At 43.8% G+C, this 23,089-nt stretch overlaps 1 protein-coding gene across 4 annotated transcripts in view; it reads right to left on the bottom strand.

Annotated features, from left to right (window-relative positions):
• Nucleotides 1–212: 212 nt before the first annotated feature.
• Nucleotides 213–23,089, bottom strand: part of LOC129836419 (protein bicaudal C homolog 1-like) — a 69,498-nt gene continuing 46,621 nt past the window's right edge. For 2 of the 4 annotated variants that reach the window (XM_055902543.1, XM_055902544.1), the window contains exons 6-21: nt 21,851–21,904; nt 18,399–18,581; nt 15,031–15,282; nt 14,125–14,256; nt 12,850–13,039; nt 11,932–12,075; nt 11,605–11,792; nt 11,349–11,490; nt 10,235–10,406; nt 9,766–9,937; nt 9,610–9,649; nt 9,331–9,503; nt 8,942–9,104; nt 7,665–7,828; nt 6,756–6,870; nt 213–3,254 (exon numbers count right to left, since the gene is read on the bottom strand). In XM_055902543.1, coding sequence (XP_055758518.1) covers nt 3,127–3,254; nt 6,756–6,870; nt 7,665–7,828; nt 8,942–9,104; nt 9,331–9,503; nt 9,610–9,649; nt 9,766–9,937; nt 10,235–10,406; nt 11,349–11,490; nt 11,605–11,792; nt 11,932–12,075; nt 12,850–13,039; nt 14,125–14,256; nt 15,031–15,282; nt 18,399–18,581; nt 21,851–21,904 — 2,412 coding nt within the window. In that variant the 3' untranslated portion in view covers nt 213–3,126. The remainder of the gene's footprint in view (nt 3,255–6,755; nt 6,871–7,664; nt 7,829–8,941; nt 9,105–9,330; nt 9,504–9,609; nt 9,650–9,765; nt 9,938–10,234; nt 10,407–11,348; nt 11,491–11,604; nt 11,793–11,931; nt 12,076–12,849; nt 13,040–14,124; nt 14,257–15,030; nt 15,283–18,398; nt 18,582–21,850; nt 21,905–23,089) is intronic. The other 2 variants (XM_055902545.1, XM_055902546.1) reach the window with 1 other exon arrangement.

Here is a 23,089-nt window from a genome sequence, read left to right as displayed (position 1 = left end):
CAGGATTAGTGGACATGTCAGCTTTGGCACCAAATTGGACATACCAAGAGCTGGAATATATTCCAGATTATGAGAGTGTGGGCCTCACACAGGCTTTCCTCAACTATGGTTACCATAGTATTGTATCAAATTCACTGTCTTCACACATTGAATATCATTCTTCACTATAACAGTCAAAATGTATGTGCTATGAACAAAAACAAAAGGAAACATTTTACTGCATACATTTATTTCCTTTGTAATAACATTTGATAACTCCTCAAACACTTTTTATCTGTACTATATTTACAGATTTAACAACAGAGCTAAAACAATGTCCTGCTCAACAATCCTATCAACAAAAGGAAAATAGCTATGGCACTGTACCTTTCTCTCACAGGAAACTGGAGATATACTGCTAAAAAACAAGCATGGCTGCACAGGATAGAAACGCAAAGCAATACATACATAAATTCCTTAGTGGTTTACATTCATTATAAATGTTGTACCATTTGATCTCAGTACAAAGTAGACCCCTTCAAATGTATCCCTTTAGGAATAACAAGGACTAAACACAAAAATTAAAGACAATTGCATAACGGTTCTGTAAAGGGTGTGGGGAAAGGAGGTTGGTGGTAAACTGATTGAAAATGACTCCCTTCATTAAACTAGATAAAAGGCATCAATAATTCTCACTTTAACATTCACTTGACAGAAAACAATCTCTATTGCCCTCCAAACAGACAAATGACCAGAGGCTTTACAGAAGCGAAAACAAACACTGTCGTCTGCACTGTAGGTACATGGGTCGACATAACTGCACTGACATAAATCAATGCTGAACAGCTTCAATATAGTACCATTATAAAGGGTTAAACATACCCCATATTTCTTTGTGGAGTAACAAATCCCTTTTAATATCCTGTCTCTTTTTAAAATGTCTAAGAAAATGAACCACTACACTACTGGTCGGAAATGACAACCATGTCAGAATATGTTATATTAATACAACAACGACATTGAGAATGGCTCAAATCAGTTAGGAAAGTGGTATAGTGTAAACACATGATACAACAGATGGTCAAGAGAGAAAGCATGCAAAAAGAAAAACAAATGACTCTCTGTGCTTGATTACAGAACGGTTGACGCTAAGAGTGATGTTGCTGCTGTGCGGAAACACAACATTTAAGAACAATTTTGACATGCAAGTTGCTTTGAAATGTTCTCTCCATCTACTTCAACATTCTGAACCTAGAATCTAGTTTGAAGATTGAGTGGCCTCTTTAGACTCACACCTTGGGCTCTACATAGAGGTCACTGCATTGTCAGTCAAATGCTGTACCATCTACCAACAAGCGTTCTGAACATGAAGATGGTGAGTACTTCACACGAACACTCTGTATATGATAGAATGCAAAAGACTCAACTTCCAGGCTTAATCTGGCGGTTAAATCTGAAGCAATTATAGCAAATACACATTCCAGAGTCAGCCAACATTAACTAAAAGCTATGAGTATACTGTGCCACTATATGAACCCGAACATAACACAGCGTGAGAGTGAGCCCATCCTTTGATAAGCAGCACCACTGCACACATAATCCTGTTACTTCATCAAATATAGCTTTACAAGATTCCCGGATATCTGATTTCACAACCGATACTGACAATTGTATATTTTCACTATAGTTAATTTAATCTAGAATAAATGTTATGAAGACTTTAGACTCTTCCATGAGGACACAATCTTGGTAAATGTCGAGAAACGTGTCTAGGCTAGGGGCTGTCACATGAAACAAAGTTGAGTTTCCACTGACATTGTGGTGTATCAACCTATGTGAGCAGTAGTGTCAGTCCTGTTCAGAAAAATGGCAATATTCTAATAGAAACAATTCCCTGCTGAGCAACTTACTGTAGAGAGAAGTAAAGGCATTCTATACTGTAGTAGTGTGGAGGCATTCTACATTGTAGTAGGTTCTTGCTCTGTCCGCAGCTCTAAAGGCAGTCAAAGTGAATGGAAAGATAAAAGCACACAGTCTGGGAATAGTGACTGGTCTCCTGAACCGATAGAGGAACACAGTGGGATTCAACATAGAGTAGAGACCACAGAAAGGTTAACAGGAGACATAATGACAAGGACTAAAAAAACATAGGAGGCCAACAAACAGAATCACTTCTGACAGATTGCGCTCTCACTCTCTGCTGCTGTCTCATGGCACAACCTGACCGCTCCACAGATTATGGGGCAAAAGTAATTATCAAAGAGACTAATAATAAACAAATTACAAACCATAGGAACTCATTCATAAATGTATAAAATAATGAAAACATAAAAAAATACATGTACACTGATTATCATTAAAACCTCCCCCCAAAAATGATGATTTAAAAAAATAATCATAATGCAAATACAAAATCATAATTGTCTAAATACATATGACCTTGAAAGACTGCTGCCCAACTGCTGGTGGATACAACACTGACCTTCGTGGAATGTCCATCAATCAAAACACTGAGGGGTCAAAGGTCATTTTTCTAGGTTCTGTGTTTAGTTGATGATGTCACTTGTGCACTTTGACCTTTGAACTTAATTAACTTCATTACCCCATCTCACTAAGTGCTTACATTTGGCTTGGTACAAATACATCTGTGCTTTGAGTTAATACAAAATGCATAGGTATTCCAATATGAGGAATCAGGCTTTCACAGGCAAAATTCTAGTATTGTTAAAGTGCATGTCATTGATACAACAGCATACTACGAATGCAGACGGTATCAATGTATTTATTTCGTACTAATCATTTGGCCTGTTCCCTTCAACAAAAAATTACAACTATTAGACAGTACCTGTCCTTCATAATTAGTCAAATACCCTTCATGTGTAGATACTCCACAAAAACATTTTAGCACTATGTGGAGTGAACACTGGACTTTCTATACCACGGAGATCTCGTTTTTGGCACTTCTGGTTAAACTATGGCTTTTTGTTATGCCCCCCCCCCCAAAAAAAAGTTTAACAGTCATTGTTAAGCATAAGCTGGAGGGTGGACCACTGAGACCCAGAGAGGCTGGAGACTGGGCTACAGAAGCCCAAATAGAGGCACTGAAGGCTGGGTCTCTGTCGTGTTAGGTTCTGGGGGAGTGGAGTTCTACCACCGGCCACTGACACTGGCCATGTCAGCGTTGAACTGACGAGACAGACGCCCGCTGGCGCCCCCTTCCAGGAAGGAGGACCTGATAGGAGGCTCAAACAGCTTCCTTCGGTTCTTGTTCAGTTCTGGAAAAGACAAAATAACATACAACTGTATAATTGCAATTGTTACAGATATGTTCAATAACATACTATGTTTTTTCATCAAGAATCCGACAAGTCAATTCAAACTGTAAACAAAATTGGAGGGAAAGTACAGATTATTAGTGTTTCGATGCAGTCAAGACTAAATCAACAATGACAGGAAAATGTCAACAAGACCTCTCTTTGTGACCCATTGGTTTGCCAGGCAGATCACCCATCTACTGAATAGAGTTATTTAAAAATGTGTCAATAAAATGGTTCAGCATCTTTAAGTGAGGAGAGGAGGATGGGGGGGGGGGGGGGTGTTCCTGTTTTGGAGCTCACTAACTTCTTCAGCAGAGATTAGAGTTGATCTGAGCTTGGCAACGGAGTGCAGCAGTGGAACCAACTCTCGCCTTAAGCACTTCTCACAATAGAACACAGACCACCTCCATCTCCCAACCTCAATGTGACCCCTACTGCATCAGTAAGACAGACTACCTCCATCTCCAAACCTCAATGTGACCCCTACTGCATCAATAAAACAGACTACCTCCATCTCCAAACCTCAGTGTGACCTAGGCTTGGGCGGTATACGGTATCTATTGTATACTGGGGTATTTGCAAAAACGATGCATGGCTATCATATTTCTAATGTTTAGGCCTATTATAGAAAGAATGTAGCCAGCTACATTTCCTAATGTCTTGCTTTAAAGTTAATCTGGCATCTTACCTGAGAAAAATAGTCTGGCTACACAGAGAAAAGTACTGGAGAAAAATAGCTACACATCAGTCAGAGCCCTGTCTGCTGCCCGTTGGTGAATTCTCAGAGTTTAGAAGTGCAACTGAAGCACAAAATGAGTCTGATGCCGAGCAGAAATCACAATAAGAAGCATTTTAGATCTGTGTTTACAAAACGCAGCAAGAGATTTCTTATGCGTTTATCATTTTTTCCTGCTTGAAAAACGGAGAATTCTGCGTTTACATGACCACTAAGTTTAACTTGCTATCTAGGTAAGTGGCTGAATGAATAAGGTGACGGGGCAACATATTGTGTTCGCTTTCTGCCTGCTCCTCCCCCCTCTTCTCCAAGCAGAGCAGGCAGGCCTGTTGCCCTAGTGACTTCAGACTCCACACAGACACCGTCCAACCCTGTGACCTCCTACTTTTACTTTTTTCTTAATTTAAATTGAACCTTTATTTAACTAGGCGAATCAGTTAGGAACAAATTCTTATTTACAATGACAGCCTACCAAAAGGCAAAAGGCCTCCTTCGGGGACATGGGCTGGGATAAAAAGTAAAAATATAAATATAGGACAAAACACACATCACGACAAGAGAGACAACACAACACTACATAAAGAGAGACCTAAGACAACAACATAGCATGGCAGCAACACATGACAACACAGCATGCTAACAACACAACATGACAACAACATGGTAGCAACACAACATTGTAGCAGCACAAAACATGGTACAAACTTTATTGGGCACAGACAACAGCACAAAGGGCAAGAAAGGTAGAGACAACAATACATCACGCAAAGCAGCCACAACTGCATCAGTAAGACAGTCTACCTCCCTCTTCCAACCTCAACGTGACCCCCTGCTGCATTAGTAAGACAGTCTACCTCCCTCTTCCAACCTCAACGTGACCCCCTACTGCATCAGTAAGACAGACTACCTCCCTCTTCCAACCTCAACGTGACCCCCTGCTGCATTAGTAAGACAGACTACCTCCCTCTTCCAACCTCAACGTGACCCCCTACTGCATCAGTAAGACAGTCTACCTCCCTCTTCCAACCTCAACGTGACCCCCTGCTGCATTAGTAAGACAGTCTACCTCCCTCTTCCAACCTCAACATGACCCCCTACTGCATCAGTAAGACAGTCTACCTCCCTCTTCCAACCTCAACATGACCCCCTGCTGCATTAGTAAGACAGTCTACCTCCCTCTTCCAACCTCAACATGACCCCCTACTGCATCAGTAAGACAGTCTACCTCCCTCTTCCAACCTCAACATGACCCCCTACTGCATTAGTAAGACAGTCTACCTCCCTCTTCCAACCTCAACATGACCCCCTACTGCATTAGTAAGACAGTCTACCTCCCTCTTCCAACATCAACATGACCCCCTGCTGCATCAGTAAGGCAGTCTACCTCCCTCAACATGACCCCCTACTGCATCAGTAAGACAGTCTACCTCCCTCTTCCAACCTCAACGTGACCCCCTACTGCATCAGTAAGACAGTCTACCTCTCTCTTCCAACCTCAACATGACCCCCTGCTGCATCAGTAAGACAGTCTACCTCCCTCAACATGACCCCCTACTGCATCAGTAAGACAGTCTACCTCCCTCTTCCAACCTCAACATGACCCCCTACTGCATTAGTAAGACAGTCTACCTCCCTCTTCCAACCTCAACATGACCCCCTACTGCATTAGTAAGACAGTCTACCTCCCTCTTCCAACCTCAACATGACCCCCTGCTGCATCAGTAAGACAGTCTACCTCCCTCTTCCAACCTCAACATGACCCCCTACTGCATCAGTAAGACAGTCTACCTCCCTCAACATGACCCCCTGCTGCATCAGTAAGACAGTCTACCTCCCTCTTCCAACCTCAACATGACCCCCTGCTGCATCAGTAAGACAGTCTACCTCCCTCTTCCAACCTCAACATGACCCCCTACTGCATCAGTAAGACAGTCTACCTCCCTCAACATGACCCCCTGCTGCATCAGTAAGACAGTCTACCTCCCTCTTCCAACCTCAACATGACCCCCTGCTGCATTAGTAAGACACACTACAAAAATGAGCAGCAAACTTTGATATAGATATGATCCCTTCTCTCTAATACAATACCACAAAACCATTAAATGATCATACCTGCGATAGTGCAAAACATGTTCTAAGTCCTATTCTACAGGAATTTTTATATATTCAATCAAATGCCACTTCATTGAATCATGTTCACTCCTGGTTGAGGAAAAGTATTACTCCTGTAGTTCTGCATTTATAAACAAGGATTAGTTCATGTCACAACAAACATGTGGGGCATTCGTTGCCTTGGAACAGTATGAGAGGATCTGAGCTCCTCTCTGTCAGCCAAAAAGAAAAACACGACTTGCACCACTGACTACTGAAACCAATGGATGGCAGTAGAGATTGATTGCAATGAATGTTCAGCTATGGGGCCTGGCTATAGTTGTACCACGGCCCATCAGCTCGCTGGCTGTCAGACTGGCTGCCACTCAGGCAAGTGGCAGTGCCAGACAATAGAGGCCTAATGAAAATAGAAGTCAATTTCACACTGCCGCCATCAGGAGAGGTTCTGGCACGGCCCGACACCCCCCCCCCCGACACTTCTGACAGACTTCTGACAGGAGCTATTATCACCACATACAGCCCAGCAGGACCAGCCTGATCTCACACGTCATTGGAACTGGGTTCACACACACACGCTCATACACACACACGCACACACATTTGTACATTACCATAGTCATTCACACCCGAGATGGCAAGCAGCATTTTCCTGCGTGCTCCGAATGTGGTGATGCCCAGCTCTTTCAGGTCCTGGTCTGTCAGAGTGAGGAAGGTCTGGAGATCGATCTGAAAAGAGTGCATGTTCACAGTCAATATCTTTATTATGCCACTTCACACTATACACCAGGGTTCCCCAACTGGCGGTATTAGAAACATTTGGGATTTTATTTGACCCACCCAAGTTTTCTGAGCAAAAAAAGAATACAAAAAACACCAGAAAATCATCCACTCAAGAAGAAATCGAGTTGATGATCCCTGCTATACACTATAATAAATATATATATATTTTTTACATTAAAATCCCCCATTGCAACATAAAATAACTAATGCCCATCCCTTATCAAATATTTGCAATGTGCTCTAATATCAATAAAGCTTTTATTTGGATATAAATATAAGTCTAGTCACTAGCCCATGAAGTCCACTGCATAATATGTTGCTAAAAAGCTTAGCCTAGCTGCAATAGGCAGCTAAAAAGTTGAATACCACCATAAAAAGGACTGACCCATCCATCCATAAATTCTAGCCAACGCTTAGGGTAGCATATCTCTATTATACTGAAGTCAGCCAAGCAGGGATGGATGAAGGCTCATGCTCCTATGTTAATGTGGTTAACCCATGCTGCATTTTACATTCACATTTTAGTCATTTAGCAGAAGCTCTTATCCACAGCGACTCACAGTTAGTGCGTTAATCTTAAAATAGCTAGATGGGTCAACAACATCACAGTAAGTACATGGTTCCTCAACTATAAGTCACAGCTAGTAAAAAATAACAAATAAAAGTTACGTGCAAATGTTAGTTCACGAAAAACATTTTATTTATTATAATTTTTTGCTACGGCGGCTGTAGGCCAGTACCTCCTGTTGTTGGAACACGTCAGTGTATTTCCCCAGGCCCAGCTTGCTGAACAGCTCCGGCAGGTCCGACCCTTTGAGAGAGGACTGGAGACTGCAGCCATTGCTCCCGGTGACCGAGGAGATACAGTCCATGTAGTTACTGCTGCTCAGATAGTGCTCCGCAGCTGTCAGTCAAAAGCAGTCACAGGAAGATGAGACAAGTCAATGACTTGTTTTTTTCAATGACAATTGTTTTTTGAAACTTTTACCACCTTTTCTCCCCAATTGGTAGTTACAGTCTTGTCTCATCGCTGCAACTCCCGTACGGACTCGGGAGAGGTCGAGAGCCATGCGTCCTCCGAAACACAACCAAGCTGCACTGTTTCTTGACACAATGCCCACTTAACCCAGATGTGTTTTGCGTTAAGCGGAAACACATCCAGGTCAACACCAATGTGTCGGAGGAAACGCCATACACCTGGCAACCGTGTCATGCACCCGACCCCGCCACAGGAGTCGCTAGAGCACGATGGGACCAGGACATACCTGCCAGCCAAACCCTCCCCTAACCTGGATGACGCTGGGCCAATGGGTCTCCCAGTCGCGGCCGGCTGCGACAGAGCCTGGACTCTAACCAGGTTCTCTAGTGGCACAGCTAGCAACTGCGATGCATTGCCTTAGACCACTACGCCACTCAGGAGCCCCAGACAGTCAATATTAAAAGAAGATTTTCATAGACAGTTATCATTTAAAAAAAATTGATTAATTCAACATAAAATAAACCCTTACGCATCTTGCTGCTGAAACGTTGTTGTGACTTAGACAGTTGTATCTATTAAAGCAAAAGTATGCCATTTGATTGTCTTTAATGTGTGCAATACAAGCCAAGATACTGTAGAATAAATGTGTGCTTCTCTACAGCATTACCGGTAGTGATTGGCTTTGATGATAACAAATCATTTGATACAAGGGTAAGAACATGAGTTGGAAATGAACAGACGTATCTGGTCTCTTGAACTTTGCTGAGTGCAGGTGTGTAGGAGGAAGGAACACTTAAACACATCTACTCCCACACACTTATACACATTTTAATGAACAAGGCAATCTTCACACAGCATCTGCTGTTCAAGGTTAGACTTTGTTCCCTTTCTTTCTTACGTCATCATCATAACTTTCTCATCAACACTTTTGAGAGAGTTGACTGAGTGGGTGTGTTGATTTTCTTCCCTTTCTCTTCTCCTTTTGATTTCATTAAAAAAAAGAAAAAAGTTCAGACAAATATCTGCTGGGTAGCTCACCAGATTTGTTCTGCTTCCTCTTGGGACTGCTAACAGACGCTGGGAATTCGGCGTGGTTGACAAGACCGTTCCCAACCCCATTCCTGTCCCTCCAGTTGTCAGAGTCACTGCCGTTGCCCACGCCCTCTCTGCTGCCGGAGCGGGACAGGGACAGGGGGGAGCCCTGGAGGAGAGAAGGGGGATATCAGATCCTACTGATAGATACATGTGCTGCAGTTATAAGCTCTCATTAATGGTTCAATTCAGTTAACTTTTTTGCTTTACAGATTCATCTTTTTTTATTTGTATTCATTATGATGTTTCATATTAGTCTTCACATAAGCTTTCATATCAGGTATGTTAGTAAAAACACATTTTCTTCAACAGTTGAGTGGTCCATTTGTGTTTACCTCATAGTCAGAGTTTACTTCGTAGGTGGTACTCATTGTGGGTTTGTAGGAAACGTGGTTGGCCCTGCGCAGCTCCTTGATGGTCTCTGCTGGCATGGACTTGGAAAAACCCAGACCACTCCACGTGTTAGTTGGGGTCCGTACCTCAGTCACAACAGGCTTCTTCAACATAGCTGGACACAGACACAGATAAAACCTCTTTTACCAGAAAGGTCTGAAAAAAATGAACACAGTATCCCTTGAGACTAGACAGGAACTGCCCGAAAGATTGACACTTACCTTTGGTTGCTAACAGTTTTTTCTGTTCATATTCAAGCGCCTGAAACAGAGAGTAAAGTAAGGTCAGTGTCAGTTTTTCTACCTGTCAAATTCACTTGAGCCATCCGCTGATGTGTGAGTGCGTGTATGTGAGAGAGAAAAGTGGAGTTGGAATACCTCTAGTTGTACCTGCATGTTGGCAAAGGAGGAATGTGGTGCCAAGCGGATCCTGTCCCTTTCGTTCTGCTGTGCTGCCCTCTCTGCTGCCCGCTCACTGCCCGGCGCCCTCTTATCTGTCACAGGGCCGTCTGAAGCACTCGACTCTGGGTCTGACAGGAGGCAGTCTGAGCTGTGGGGGGGGGACAACAGAGAGCTACGATCATATTAGAAAGCCAGCAAGGTACAAACCCCATCACAACAGAGAAGCTTTCAGCACAGACAAGACATACAGGACAGTCTATTTACTATTATTTTCTTACCAACCAATCAAATATATTTTATAAAGCCCTTTGTATATCAGCAGTTGTCACAAAGTTCTTTAATTTTCTATTCTATGAATGTATGAGAGTCATACCCAGTGAATCAGAATGAGTTCTAGTTGTATTGAGGCATAGGAATGAAAGAGTGAGGACATCTATAGTCTTACTGTAGCTCTGGACAGACATACTGGAGATGGGAGTTCTTGGTCCCCTGGAGGAGCTCCACCGCATGCCGTTTCCCTGACGTCTTACAGGAAGCCAGCATCTGTTTTAGCTCGTTCCCATTGGCTGAATGAGATGGGCTTCTGGGCATGCCCACTTCCACAAAGGTGTCAGAGCCTGGCAGAGAGAAAGTAAAAGAGCATTTGTGAAGAAACAGTAACGTGGGATATTATATTCCTTCCTTCGTGAGTTAATGAAGTTAGTCAATAGGCTATATATCTGACTGTATGTGCTATTATACTCTTTACATTCTTGTTGAATCCCTGTGCTTGACAACCAAGTTTTTGTTCTTCCAAAGCAACCTTTTCTTTCGAGTGCCTTGTTGCTCAGCTTTCCATTGTCTGTCATGTATACATTTCAGTACATTGTTTGCACCTGTAAGTCACTCTGCATGATGGCTTGAGCGTGACTGTAGCTGCTAAAACGTACAGTTGGCCCCGGTGTTAATAAAAAACAGAAGCAGTCTAATGAAGGAGCTTTTCTCTTCTTTTCCCACTCTTCCAGGCAGTAACCCAGCCAGCAGAATAGGATCTGTGTGTGTGAGAGTGTAGGCCTCCTAGATATGCTTTTATTTGGTTATTTCTCCCTGGGCTTGATGGTTATGGGGAGCAGAGCCAGTTGGAACAGGATGGAGAACACAGGAGGAGGTCATGGAGAGGAAACAGTTACTACTGTGACCAGCCAGGCTGGAGGCGGAGGCTGGGGAGCCCACTGAGCTCCAGTTCCAACAACACGGGAATGTGAGGAGTGTGAGAGCCAGGCTACACTCAAACCACACATGTTAGAGATGCAGGAAATTAGGGACCTCAACCACTGGAATACCAGCCATCAATGTCACCCTGCTGCAACCTTAGAAAAGTTGTTTGAATAGGAATTGGACCTGGACCGCATATTGATCTACGTATAAGAACAAGACAAATATATTGTGGTAAAAATTCACTTACAGGTAATAAGGCCAAATACCAAGGCTTTCTTTTGAGTATTATAAATCTTTTTAAAGTATAGCTACAAGAGTTACACATTTCCTTGTTGTCTGTAGGTGCGGTGTGAACGTGTTACCTTCGTCTTGGTTGGACTTGCTGGAGCGGGGTTCTGACTGATTGTGTACGCTGGCCTCCTGTACTGAGTCACACTGGTTGGGGTTCAGAACCGTGTCTGCCAGAGATGCACTGGACATCCTTCCATAGACTGAGCCAGGGTGCTGCACACAAACACACACACACAATGTAGCCCTATACAGAATACTCACTATAGGCAAGGTATACATACATTCAATGTAACAGTTAGTGAATATGTGTCTATAAAAATCCGCCACCTTTACATGTCCATTCAGGGTACAGGGGCCTTTGGAGCAGTCAGGGACTCCGTTGGTCTGCTTGTCGATGGGGGCGAGGCCGGGGGGAGGGGAGGGGGTGTTCTGGGTGTACCCCTTGACCCCAGAGAGCAGGATACTGCTCAGAGTGGCCTGGGCTACAGGGTGCATCATCAACTGAGACGAGAAGCCTGGACACATGAGGGAGGAAATCCTTCGGCGTTACCGTAACACTTTCATCATATCAATCCCTTCTAGCTATTTGTGATCAAGGTGAGACCTCAAGGGGTGAGACCGTGAGCGATTGTGCACCAGCCAACTGTAACTCACCTTGTGTGCTGGTGAGAGAGCAGGGCCACAGTGAGGGAGAGGGAGACGGGGGGTTCTGCAGGGGGCTCATGGAAGAGTTCAGACTGTTGAGGACAGGAGCCGGGGAGCTACTGAGGGAATGGGGCGCTGAAGGCCCCAGGAGGCCTGGAGAAGAGAAAAACACAGTATAAGACTGTGTCTCATTACAGTATCACTCTACAATTCATTTCTTCCCACACCAGTAATAGATATTATTGCATACTACCACAATCACTCACCAAATCCTTTCATATCAGTGGTCAAGATTGAAATAAGAGAGAGACATTTGAGAGAACTGGGCCTTTGAAAAATATAACTCAACACAGTTAATAACCTAATGCTAAACTATGCTACTTTCAACCCAAACATATCAAAGCAGACTGAAACAGGTTTGTGGGTTTGACAAACGGCTCATTTGACTCCAGAAATAAGGCTTGGATTTCTCTGGCAGGCTGAGCTGTAATCTGATGGAGAGGGATGTAGTAATTAACTACAGGCCGAGCTGTGGAGGCCCATATCTTACCCATGGGCATTTGGGTTCATACTGTACACCCCAGGAAGAGATGGCTTAAGCAAGACAATCATTCGCACTGTCAATGTGATCAGTTTCCAGACATAAACCTCCTACACACAACAGTTTATCCCATGATACAGAACTCATGTTTCATTCTGCTGTAAAGGGGTTTGTCTCTTATTCATTTTTGTAATTTTGTCTCCTATCACAAGATAATAAAGTTGGATAACATATTACACTCAAGCCTCTTTTTCAATCACTGATCTATAAACGTGTGTGGGAAAGGGCCTTGGGTTGACCTTGTAAATTTGTAGAAAGGCACCATCGATTTTCTTAAAGAATTCTCATAATGGTGTAAGAGGCTGATGTAAAGAGAACTCCATTACCCAGACTGCTCAGCCCCAGGCCAGCTGAGGCCAGGATGTCCAGACCGACGGGACAGATGAGAGTGGGGGAGGGGCCGATGGTTGAGGGGGACAGGGCTGATGACACCCCGTTGCTTTCCAGACCCAGCAGAAACTTCCGGGCCTCATACATGTTCACTGCATTCCGCTCCACACTCTTTACGATCACAGACTGGGAAAGAGAGAGTGGAAGAAAGAGAGAGATGGAGAGACAGAGGAAAAAAGAGAAAACGAAATGGCAAGTTGTTGTCAGCATAAAACGCACTTCAGCAATGTAATTTGTTTTTTCTTTAATGGAATGAACAGTGGAATCAGAAAGGGATTAGTAAAATGTCAAAACATCATTTTTTATAAAGTGGTTCATTTCAATTCATGTGTGAGAAAGAGAGTTGGAAGTTGGAAAGGATATTCAACTTTCTCCAGTTCCAGCATTACCATTAAGAGTGCTTAGAAAACAGCGAGGAATAAAGAATGAACGTGCACACAAATCATTTCTGTGGTCCTAAACTTGCCAAAGTTGGTCCTGCCAAATCGAGTCCAGTTACGATTTTTCTGACTCCACACCCTTCTTTATGGAGTAGCCAAATAGCCAGAAGCAAAGCGGTGTTTGGAAGGCCGTTTGGATTAGTAGTGTCACCTCGTTAAAGAAGAGAGGTCTGGGTAGGGCTGCGTTTACACTGGCACCACACCACCGTTCCCCACTGGCCTGTCTGGGTTTGGGCATCATGCCGGGCACACTGAGGAAAGGGCACCTGGCGAAGGTGGTTAGGCTGGGGCCCAGCAAATTTGATGTGCCTACTATATTGTTTGGATTTGGCTGATGACGCAAGGTGCTTTGTAGTTAGGTAGGGCTGGGAATTGCCAAGGATAGGATATGTATTGTGATTCGTTACGGTGATTTGATGTTCCAAACATATTGCTCACCATATGTCTGCTGCAGAGAGATGAGAGAGCATGAGAAAACGAGTTTTGACCAGTCAGGGAAATAAAAGTGCTGAAAACATGTTGGCTCACTATTTAAAAAGAAGATGAGAACAAGCTATAGGATGACAAATACCAGAGTCTTCGAGTCAAATATCAATATATTGTCCAAAAACAATATCGCTCTATGTAACTGTATCGATTTTTCCCAGCACTATAGTCGGGGCCAGGAGAAAAACCTTGGATCTTAGCTGTAGCATTACCCTGGTAAAGTTGCTTCCTGGATTTGTGTTAAGGCCACTGTAACATACTAGATGTTCATGTTTAGTGTGGTACCTTGCTGGGCTGCTTTGGTTTGGGCTTGATGCTGATGAAGACATCCAGCTGCTCCATCAGAGCGGTGATACACTGGGGCTCCACCTCGATGTCTTCTTTAATGTCAAACATCAGCACCAGCGGTAGACAGCCCTGTGGAACACACACATCATCATCACGTTCCATGAAACAGACCCTTGTTACAGAACTAACACTCATAGAATACAACAGGGACAGTTTTTCCTGACCAGACATTTCAATTAAGAGCGAAAGCTCAGTTGAAAAACCACTACTTGAGAAATTCCAAAACAATTGACCAAAAAAGCCTGTTTTGCATGATCCCACCACAACCTCATTCCTACGTTATATTCAGCTGAGCGATAGAGGCCTTCCCATTGTGTGTAATTAAACCAGTTGGGCCAAGCTGGTGGTGACAGGCCGGGCCGGAGCTGTAATTTACAGTCCGATGGTCTAAACATGGCTCTCTGTGGGGGAGGCTCATCTCCTCGTCAAATGACTCGGTTCTCCCAAGGCAGACCAGAGGGGCCTCTTCTTGTGTGTCCCACGTACCAGACAGAAAAAGTTATGTTTACAAAAGGACTTCTGCATTTTTCAAGAGTCTTTGGGCAAAACTGCCACAGACAAAGGACATCAACACTAGCATAGCTGCCTTATATTATGATTAATGTTACATTAATCAGGATGCCAAAATCTTTAAATGTAATGTCTTTGACATCTTGCTCAGCAATTGTTTTTACCCAAAGACAATTAAATTAATAACATTTTACCAAGACACCCACATAGCTGAAAGTGCCTTGGTCAGGGTCAGAACACAATAAAACTCCATATGCAATCCATATGCAGGGTCATTCTCCAACAGAAACAAGGCAATTACTTAATCTATACAAACCAAGCATGGACACATACCATGAGGTACTGGCGCGCCACGCAGACAGACTCGATGATTCCCTGGATGTAGACAGTAGATTTCTTCTGGGGGCTGTTGGGGTCAGGGAAGTGGATCTGGGCTCCTGTCCTCTGGGTGATGTGCTTGATGTTGCTGCCGTTGCGGCCCATCATGAAGAGGTGGTGCTGGGGGGCGATGTCCAGGTGGGTACTGACTGAGATGGCACTGGCCAGGCTGCCCGCTAAGTGCTCCAGCAATATGGCAGTGCCTCTCTGGGATGAGATGAAAATCAATCAATAAATATATCAATACAATCAGTCAATCTGCAGAATCTAGCAATATTTAGATTAGTATTTTCTTATAGTGTGCAGACAAAAGTAAAGGCTAGCCTTTTAAAACAGAAATGTGCATCCTGTTGTTTTAACTCCAAAAAGTTTTTGGACACTGTAAAGTCCATGGAGAATAAGAGCACCTCTTCCCAGCTGCCCACTGCACTGAGGCTAGGTCACCACCGATAAATCCACGATAATCGAGAATTTCAATAAGCATTTCCCTACGGCTGGCCATGCTTTCCTCCTGGCTACACCAACCCCGGCCAACAGCTCCGCACCCCCTGCAGCTACTTGCCCAAGCCTCCCCAGCTTCTCCTTCACCCAAATCCAGATAGCAGATGTTCTGAAAGAGCTGCAAAACCTGGACCCGTACAAATCAGCTGGGCTAGACAATCTGGACCCTCTCTTTCTACAATTATCCGCCGCCATTGTTGCAACCCCTATTACCAGTCTGTTCAACCTCTCTTTCGTATCGTCCGAGATCCCCAAAGATTGGAAAGCTGCCGCGGTCATCCCCCTCTTCAAAGGGGGTGACACTCTAGACCCAAACTGTTATAGACCTACATTCATTTTGCCCTGCCTTTCTAAAGTCTTCGAAAGCCAAGTTAATAAACTGATCACTGACCATTTCAAATCCCACCGTATCTTCTCCACTGTGCAATACGGTTTTCGAGCTGGTCACGGGTGCACCTCAGCCACACTCAAGGTACTAAACGATATCATAACCGCCATCGATAAAAGACAGTACTGTGCAGCCGTCTTCATCGACCTGGCCAAGGCTTTCGACTCTGTCAATCACTGTATTCTTATCGGCAGACTCAACAGCCTTGGTTTCTCAAATTACTGCCTCGCCTGGTTCACCAACTACTTCTCAGACAGAGTTCAGTGTGTCAAATTGGAGGGCCTGTTGTCCGGACCTCTGGCAGTCTCTATGGGGGTACCACAGGGTTCAATTCTCGGGCCGACTCTTTTCTCTGTATATATCAACGATGTCGCTCTTGCTGCGAGTGATTCCCTGATTCACCCCTACGCAGACGACACCATTCTGTATACATCTGGGCCTTCTTTGGACACTGATAACTAACCTCCAAACGAGCTTCAATGCCATACAACACTCCTTCTGTGGCCTCCAAATGCTCTTAAAATGGCAGTAAAACCAAATGTATCCTTTTCAGCCGTTCGCTGCCCCCACCCGCCTGCCCGACTAGCATCACTACTCTGGATGGTTCTGACTTAGAATATGTGGACAACTACAAATACCTAGGTGTCTGGCTAGACTGTAAACTCTCCTTCCAGACTCATATTAAACATCTCCAATCCAAAATTAAATCTAGAATCGGCTTCCTATTTCGCAAACAAAGCCTCCTTCACTCACGTCGCCAAACATACCCTCGTAAAACTGACTATCCTACCGATCCTCAACTTCGGCGATGTCATTTACAAAATAGCTTCCAATACTCTACTCAGCAAACTGGATGCAGTCTATCACAGAGCCATCCTTTTTGTCACCGGAGCCCCTTATACCACCCACCACTGCGACCTGTATGCTCTAGTTGGCTGGCCCTTGCTACATATTCGTCGCCAGACCCACTAGCTCCAGGTCATCTATAAGTCTATGCTAGGTAAAGCTCCGCCTTATCTTCCAGTTCTCTGCTGCCAATGACTGGAATGAATTGCAAAAATCGCTGAAGCTGGAGACTTATATTTCCCTCACTAACTTTAAACATCAGCTATCTGATCAGCTAACCGATCGCTGCAGCTGTATATAGCCCATCTGTAAATAGCCCACCCAATCTACCTCATCCCCATATTGGTTTTATTTACTTTTCTGCTCTTTTGCACACCAGTATTTCTACTTGCACATCACCATCTGCTCATCTATCATTCCGGTGTTAATTTGCTAAATTGTAATTACTTCGCTACTATGGCCTATTTATTGCCTTACCTCCTCACGCCATTTGCACACACTGTATATAGACTTTCTTTTTTTCCCTATTGTGTTATTGACTGTACGCTTGTTTGTAATCTTCAGTGCCAACATTTTCAATGTTACCGAACAAATATGGCTAACATCGAATGACTAACTTGGATCTTAGCTGTTGTTGTTTGTGTCACACTGCTTTGCTTTATCTTCACCAGGTCGCAGTTGTAAATGAGAACTTGTTCTCAACTAGCTTACCTGGTTAAATAAAGGTGAAATTAAAAAAATAAATAAATATCCAGACACTCTGTTCAAAGGAGCTAGCAAAGGTGAGTGAGTGACTGTGTGGACAACACTCTCAACTAAAGTTACCCTCTGGGGCAAGGGAAAACACAGTAAAAAATGAGATTCATTTTGCACATCCAAATATGTCAAAAGAGCAGGAAGAAAAACCAATGAAAAGAGTGTCCACTCTGAGCTAGTGAACCAACAACATTTCAACCATAGTTTACACCACAGTAAACCACTGTTTTTCAATGTCACCTGGCAGCCAACAGAATGGTCTGATTCTCTGCCTCCGCAAACAATTATTGGATGAATTAGAAGGCCTTCCAATGGAACTCCAGCCTGAGGCCAGCACAGTAATCCACAGTGGTTTTGGCAGACCCCTTTTACAGAGCAAGGTCTCTCACTACATAGCATACATACTCCCCCCAAAACCCCAGCCCCAATCTGGCCAGCATCCCAAGTTAAAATGACGCCGTCCACTAACTCCCCTAGGCTGGGTTGTACTGAAGGTCAGAGTGCGGGTGGGTCAGTGTTAGGTGGGTGGGGGGTGTTGGGTTGAGTAGTGAGAAAGGTTCCAGGGCACCAGCCACAGCTCTGAGGCCCAGGGGAGAAGGGGAGAGGAAGAGGGAGCGCCAGACAACTTATATTAGACATTTACTTGCTCATGGGCTAGAGAACAGTGCTTGGTTTTAAAGGCAACAGTACTGTAATTCCCACTAGGGAGCTGACCAAGCAACCCTCTGGTCACAGCAGTCCACTTCTCTAACCACTAGGCCCCAACCCCTGCTGTTCAATAAGTACTGTGGTATGTTTGTGGGTAGATGTGAGGGGTGTTGCTGGGCCTCACCTTGACGGCACTAGAGTTGTTCTGGGAGCCGCGGACCACTCCGGTGGTCCCATAGAGACGTGTGGGGGGCTTGAAGGAAACAGTGAGGTTGTATGTCTGGGAGATGTGCTGCACTGTGGGGGAGCCTGGGTCAGGCTGCACGATGGCCGGCAGCTCAAACGACAGAACCAGAGGGAGCAGCTCCTGAGAATGATAAAGATGAATAGACCGAGAGAGAGAGAGAGAGAGAGAGAGAGAGAGAGAGAGAGAGAGAGAGAGAGAGAGAGAGAGAGAGAGAGAGAGAGAGAGAGAGAGAGAGAGAGAGAGAGAGAGGAGAGAGAGAGAGAGAGAGAGAGAGAGAGAGAGAGAGAGAGAGAGAGAGAGAGAGAGAGAGAGAGAGAGAGAGAGAGAGAGAGAGAGAGAGAGAGAGAGAGAGAGAGAGAGAGAGAGAGAGAGCATACATACAGTCAGTGGTGTAAAGTAAATAAGTAAAAATACTACTTAAGTTGTTTTTTGGAGGTATCTGTGGTTTACTATTTATATTTTGGACAACTTTTACCTCACTACATTCCTAAAGAAAAGATGCACTTTTTACTCCCATACATTTTCCATGGCACCAAAAAGTACTAGTTACATTTCGAATGCTCAGGTAGAACAGCAATATGGTCCAATTCAAACACCTATCAATATAACTTGTTGCCATCCCTACTGCCTCTGATCTGGCGGACTCACTAATCTCAAATACTGCATTTGTAAATAATGTCTGAGTATTGGAGTGTGCCCCTACAAAAAAATATATATAAATAATAATAAATTGTGCTGTCTGGTTTGCTTAAAAGGTGTACTATGCAGAAATCACTCTGACATTTTCTGGTTGCTAAAATTCAAATAGTATAGTGTAGAGAATCGTTGTACCATCTAAACCGCTGCAAAATATATTTTATACATATGCAGCTTTAATATAAGGAATTTGATGTACAGCATTGACTTTTACTCAAGTATGACAACGGAGTACTTTTTCCAACACTGCCTACAGTTATTGCCATTACCATCATCATACTATCATTTTGCCACAAGTGCAAACTTTAGGCAATTTCCCTGTAGTATGTAATGGAGTCCATTTGAATAGTGAAACAGTAAAGACGTAGGAGTGAAAACGTTGAGAGAGATCTCTTTACATAGGGTTGGCATGTACACATCTACACAGACATAACATGTCTCACTTCAGCCGGGAGTGGCCAAACATGGCATAGACATGTTTTAACTCAATAAAACCACTGACTGCTGTCTATCACAATGGGTTCAACTGTGCCAGTACTCAGTAGGGACCGTTGACGTTACGCCCTTCATCACACACATGCTACAGCAGACTTCCATTGGGAGCTGATTAAACATACAGTACAACACTGTAGCAGCAGATCATGTCTGCTCCTAGACAGTCTGTTCATACTCAGACTGCGAATGTTAAGGTAAAGTCACTAAATAATACATCAAGTCAAGCTATCACAGAGAACAGAGACTAAAAGTGGACTCCATCACTCAAATCACAGCAGTCATTCAAACAGCCTAGATGGAGGCCAGGAGATTTTGCTGACAAGTTCATACATACACATAAGTCTACTCATGTATGTGCGCACACACACACACACACACACACACACACACACACACACACACACACACACACACACACACACACACACACACACACACACACACACACACACACACACACACACACACACACACACACACACACACACACACACACACACACACTTATCCAAACACTCAGTCTTGGGCAGTGCGCCATAGCTTAGGCTGCCAGAGAAGGACAAACAGCATGAATTACTCCGACCAAAGAAATGCACCCATGATTAATCCCATATGTTTCTGGGCCTAGTTTTATATCATGTTGCAGGAGTTCCACTGTAAAGTCAGAGTCAGTGAGTATGGAAACACAGAGGGGACAAACAGAATGGCCCAACCAGGCGCTCTGAATGAAGAACAGCTTAGATAGAACTACCATAAACTTTTTAAAACGGGTCTTCCAGGCAACTTTAAGCTTAATATGTATTCAATCTGGAGGTGTGCATGAGTCCTGCAGACAAAAGGACAGAAAGGAAGATATTGTATGAAGACTGAATAACAACTACACAAAGACTAAATACAGACTAAAGTGTTCATTACACACAATCAAGTTTTCAAGGGTACAACTCAATCTGAGCCTTCCCTTTAAAACAGCTAGAAGACCAAAGTTCTGGCACAAACAAGGGATGTTCCACATCTGCACTTCAGGGAAGGGAAAAATCATCAAATCCATTCAATCATTGTTTTGGTCCCAGGCAAAGACAGATGAGGCCACCCAGGATCATGTACTGTTAACCAAAACAGCACAGAGGCTGCTCCGGAACAAATAAACTATGAAAGGTCTTCTCTAAACCCTGCTGCTAGAGGATAGTGTATTTCGAAGTGGCGACGATTCATTTACTTTCCTTTTTTTTTAATGGCAGCCAACATCAGTACGAAGCAGAGTAGGGTTTTTATTTGGGTGAAGGGGTGGAGGGTTGTTGGACGTTTGGGTTAAGGGTAGCTGGGTAGGTGTTAATACCGTATGTGGGGTGTCTGTACAGATGTTGTCATATGGTTGGGCAGTATGAAAAGAATATGCCAAAGGTTACAGGTGTGAATAGTTGTACTTAGTGGCATGAGTAAGGACAGAGTACAGGTTTGGGTAGTAGCTGGGCTGCTGTTTGGGGCGAGGGGTGCTAAGTGATTGGGTGGACTGGTAGAGTATGGATGCTAGGTGTTTGGCTTCGGGAGGCGAGGAGTCCTGCTTGGACTGACAGAAGCAGGCAGGATGTCAGAGGAAAGTGGTCTTTGATCCTCCCCACTCATCCGCTGGCTGCGTGTTCTTTGGAGGGTAGAACAGATCATGTGGCTATTACAGCTTATTTTATAAACCCCTTCCTAAAACAACGGTACCCTCAAATGCTACTTCCAAATTCCATTTGTTAACTTTTTTATCAAGGAAGTGCATGAACTGGGTTGCGCCCTGTTGTCTGTGAAAACACACTCCTTCGTGCACTCTCTCGCACTCAGCTTATTTGTCTTGGTCCACTCGGAGAGGGAGCACGTGCGTGCAAAGAATTGTGATGGCGGAGAAACAAGTGGAAGGTCTGGACCGCAGAGGCTCACACGAGTGGAATGGCCCTCCTCCCTCTGAGATGGATCAGGAGCTCTACCAAGCCAGACGCACTGTGTGCTGGGCTTGAACCGTTTGCTCTGTACCCTGTTCCACATGGGCTATGGCCAGAGCATTACCACAGAGTTCACAGGCTCCACAGCTAACACATGCAGTTAAAAGACAACTAAAGGATGACTGTAGTGACACATGCTTACAATAACAGCCTGTTCAGAGTTCTATAGCTCAGACCTCAGAGAGACCTCCATAGAAATGACATCCAACTTACCCTGATTTTGGATCGAGCTGCCTCTACCCCTCCTGGCTGGCCTGCAATGGACACCTGTTCAGATGGACAGACAGAAGTCATTGTTATAGTTTAGCTATTACCGTTACATCAAAACTGGAATCTAAAGCCGTGAAAAGAGAACCTTAGGCAAAATGTCCATTTAGACCCATCATTATCGTTTCCTTTACATTTTTGTCATTTAGTAGACGCTCTTATCCAGAGCGATTTACAGTTAGTCCATTCATCTTAAGATAGCTAGGTGGGACAACCACATATCACAGGCATAGAAAGTAATTTTTTTCCTCAGTAATGTAGCTGTCAGTAGAGTGAGAGGTAGAAGGAGGGGGGGGGGGGGGGGGGGGGTCAAGTACAAGTGCTGGTTAGGTGTACTAAAAAAATCCCGCCCAAAAATGGTTGTTTTTCATCACAACCCAATCAGAATAACACCATAAAGGAGGAAGATGGTTTGGAGACTCTTACCATCTTTAAGAACCCAGACCCACTATTAAAAACACAGACCCACCCATTTCCTTTCATCACTTTACATCCTGACTGTGTGCCTGTGATTAAAATAATTGTGACATAAATAAAATAAAAAAGATAAAAGCCTTTATTAGATATCCTGCCAGCGGATCGGTAATCTCTCTCCTCCTCTCTCCCTTTTCAAGCCCTTCATCTGTAACTCACCATAACGGAGCAAACCAGGCTTTGGCTGACAGAGTCATCACTCCGGAATAAATTTAATCAGCACTTCTGAACAAATTAAGCCCCAGTCTGGTAATAACAAAAAAAGAGGGGGGAAAAAAGAAATGGCCATAGGAAAGAAACCAGAATAGCTCGATCTACAGCAATCCTTTAAGTGAACCACAAAAAAATATTAAATAGATAAGATGCTTAATGAGTGACAACAACAAACATATAAAAGGTAACTTTATCCCATTCCTTAACAATATCAAAGCAGATCTACTTAGATGGAACAATCGTCCCATAAATCTTACAGGTAGAATAAACCAAAGTTTTCAGACTTATTCTCAGTAATACCAATGAAGACATTCTTTAAAAAAGTATACTCGGTCATAACAAACTTTCTAGGGGCAAAAAGAAACTCATAGAATAAAAAGGAAAGTTTTACATCTTCCCAAGTCAGAGGGTGGTTTTAACCTTCCAGACTTCTATCAACTCGCCACCCAAAGCTTTAACTTGCGACATATTGTTAAATATACTAAAGAGGAACAATGG

The sequence above is a fragment of the Salvelinus fontinalis genome, chromosome 37, assembly GCF_029448725.1.
Source record: "Salvelinus fontinalis isolate EN_2023a chromosome 37, ASM2944872v1, whole genome shotgun sequence".
Classification (NCBI taxonomy): domain Eukaryota; kingdom Metazoa; phylum Chordata; class Actinopteri; order Salmoniformes; family Salmonidae; genus Salvelinus; species Salvelinus fontinalis.
This window is presented reverse-complemented; position numbering and strand designations above follow the sequence as displayed.